The sequence below is a fragment of the Austrofundulus limnaeus genome, unplaced genomic scaffold (assembly GCF_001266775.1).
Source record: "Austrofundulus limnaeus strain Quisiro unplaced genomic scaffold, Austrofundulus_limnaeus-1.0 Scaffold15, whole genome shotgun sequence".
NCBI classification, from domain to species: Eukaryota; Metazoa; Chordata; class Actinopteri; order Cyprinodontiformes; family Rivulidae; genus Austrofundulus; species Austrofundulus limnaeus.
Genome location: NW_013952417.1, coordinates 3824180 through 3826315, shown reverse-complemented (window position 1 = coordinate 3826315; position 2136 = coordinate 3824180). Strand labels below are relative to the sequence as shown.

The 2136-nt window shown below is 39.2% G+C and overlaps 1 protein-coding gene across 1 annotated transcript in view; it reads left to right on the top strand.

Annotated features, from left to right (window-relative positions):
* Positions 1-258: 258 nt before the first annotated feature.
* The window catches only part of faah (fatty acid amide hydrolase), a gene marked incomplete in the record, with an annotated part of 18720 nt that continues 16842 nt past the window's right edge, over positions 259-2136 (top strand). Inside the window, 2 exon segments of the mRNA XM_014002940.1 lie at positions 259-1104; positions 1772-1885. Of these exon segments, the coding sequence (XP_013858394.1) occupies positions 898-1104; positions 1772-1885 (321 nt within the window).

Below are 2136 nucleotides of genomic sequence, written 5' to 3'. Positions count from 1 at the left end.
GAATGAGGGAGAGCATTTTGCAAATTGACATTTATGTTTATAAAATTTTGCTACAATGATTACATTATAAACAAGAAATTCCACATCATCTAGAAATAAACCAAATAACTGTTGTTCATCACAACACTCAAAAAAACAAACGTTTGGTTGTTTCTTTATTCGTTTTACAGAACACACTATTTTCTACATTAAATTTAAATCTTTTATATATTCGTTTGAGGGATAAATATTGAAAATTTTAAAATGTACTTCTTTATATTTAAGAGGAATTGGAAATTTTAAGTATTTTGTTCTAATTTTTGAAATGATAGCTGTCAAAGTTTTGTAAGGTGAGTGTGTTTTTTGTTTTTCCTGGGTAATTAGTGTTTATTAAATATTGACTTAAAAACTTACTATTGCATTTTTTTATCTACAATGTCCACATAATCAATTTTAATTTTGTGTAGTCTTGGAGATGAACTATTTGACAAATTATTTTTAACTAATTGAATGAGCACTTCAGGGATATTTCGTACTACTTTTTCATAATTTTTCTTTAAACAATCGATGCCATACTTGCAATTAAATMCCTCCAGATTAAAGACATTACSGTTGTCYTCCAATAAWTGATTTTCCCCAGTCAAGTTTCTGCACGACCTGCCGCTGAAAGCAGCTCTCTGGCGCCTCCTAACGTTCAAACACCAGTAACACGCTTGTTTTGTGCAAACTCGTCATCCCTGCTCATAACTTTGGAAGTTCATCTGTTGAAGGAGGACCAACATGAGMGTTTATGATGCTGTGTACTAACCGCGCCCATTCGACTACAGGTCAGGGTCAACCGGCCGTCAGGTCATTCCACACTGTGCGGTCCTAGCTCGAGTTAGCTAACTGCAAAGGTTGAAGAGGTAAACACGGGCGATGGGAGGAWTTCTTCGGGGTTTGAAGATGGACAAGTGGTCAGGGGCACTGCTGACGACSGCTGCCTGCGGTTTGGGAGTTCTGCTGGTTCTGGTTCGGACGGTCAGCGGTCGTCAAGCGGCGAAGGCGAAGATCCAGAGAGCCAGGAGCCGGAGGACGGAGAGCCTGCAGCGAGCGGAGCAGGCGGTGCTCCGCTACAGGCAGACGGTGAGGGTTCGATCCCCGGGTCGGGAGGACTAAACTGATAATTRACTCGCGTTTGATTAAAGCAGATTTACAGTTTCTGTGACTCTGTATAAATTGTCTTCATTCAGTTCAGACTTGTTAAAAAAATTTCACAGCAAAAGAAACAACTTTATTTTTATTCCAGTAATCTAAGTCAGCTGTTTTATGGCTTTGATACAATGTTATTTACACAGCCCAGCACAGTATTTGTCTTTGTGACGCAATAATTTTTCTCCCTCCCCTTAGGAGCTCTAAGGTACTCTGTAGCCATTTTATTYCATTAAACCCCGTTCCTCTGATCCACCTTTTATATAACTTTTCCCCTGCTTTTGGCACACCTGATTCAAATAATTAAATTACCTGCTGTAGTTTAGCAGGAATTTGTCAATCACTCATTGGTTCCGGTGTTCTGRCAGAGCAGCATACATGCCGCTAATGCGCATGCGCGGGCGTGTGACGAAGCAGGAAAACAGGGCCAGTCTGTAGCATAGGCAGTATAGGCAAAAGTGCAAGAATTTTATTTTTTTGCAACTTTTTATAAAAGTATAGTTGATTTTAGTCTGTAGAATAGTCACCAGCTACCCCACCTCTGCGTATGAGAGCGTTTTTGTTTTAAAAATAACTTCAGTTTGTTTTTTGTGATGTCCAGCATCCTTCGACGGACTCCTCTCTCATCTTGTCCCTGTCACTGTCTGAATTGACGAAGCAGCTGCAGGACGGTTCTGTGAGCCCTGAGGATGTGTTTTACACCTACATGGAAAAGGTGTAGTCTGCAGATAGCAACACAATTCCCTCATAACAGACCCAATGTTTAAAAAGCAGCTGTTAAACTAGTGATCAGGTCCATTATCTGTGTGTTTTTGGTGTTGTTTTCTTTGTTTGCAGATTCATGAATATTCTTTGACGGCTTTTTCACTTTATTATTAATATTGTTATTATTATTATTATTATTAGTAGTAGTAGTAGTGGTAGTAGTAGTAGTGGTAGTAGTAGTAGTAGTGGTAGTAGTAGTAG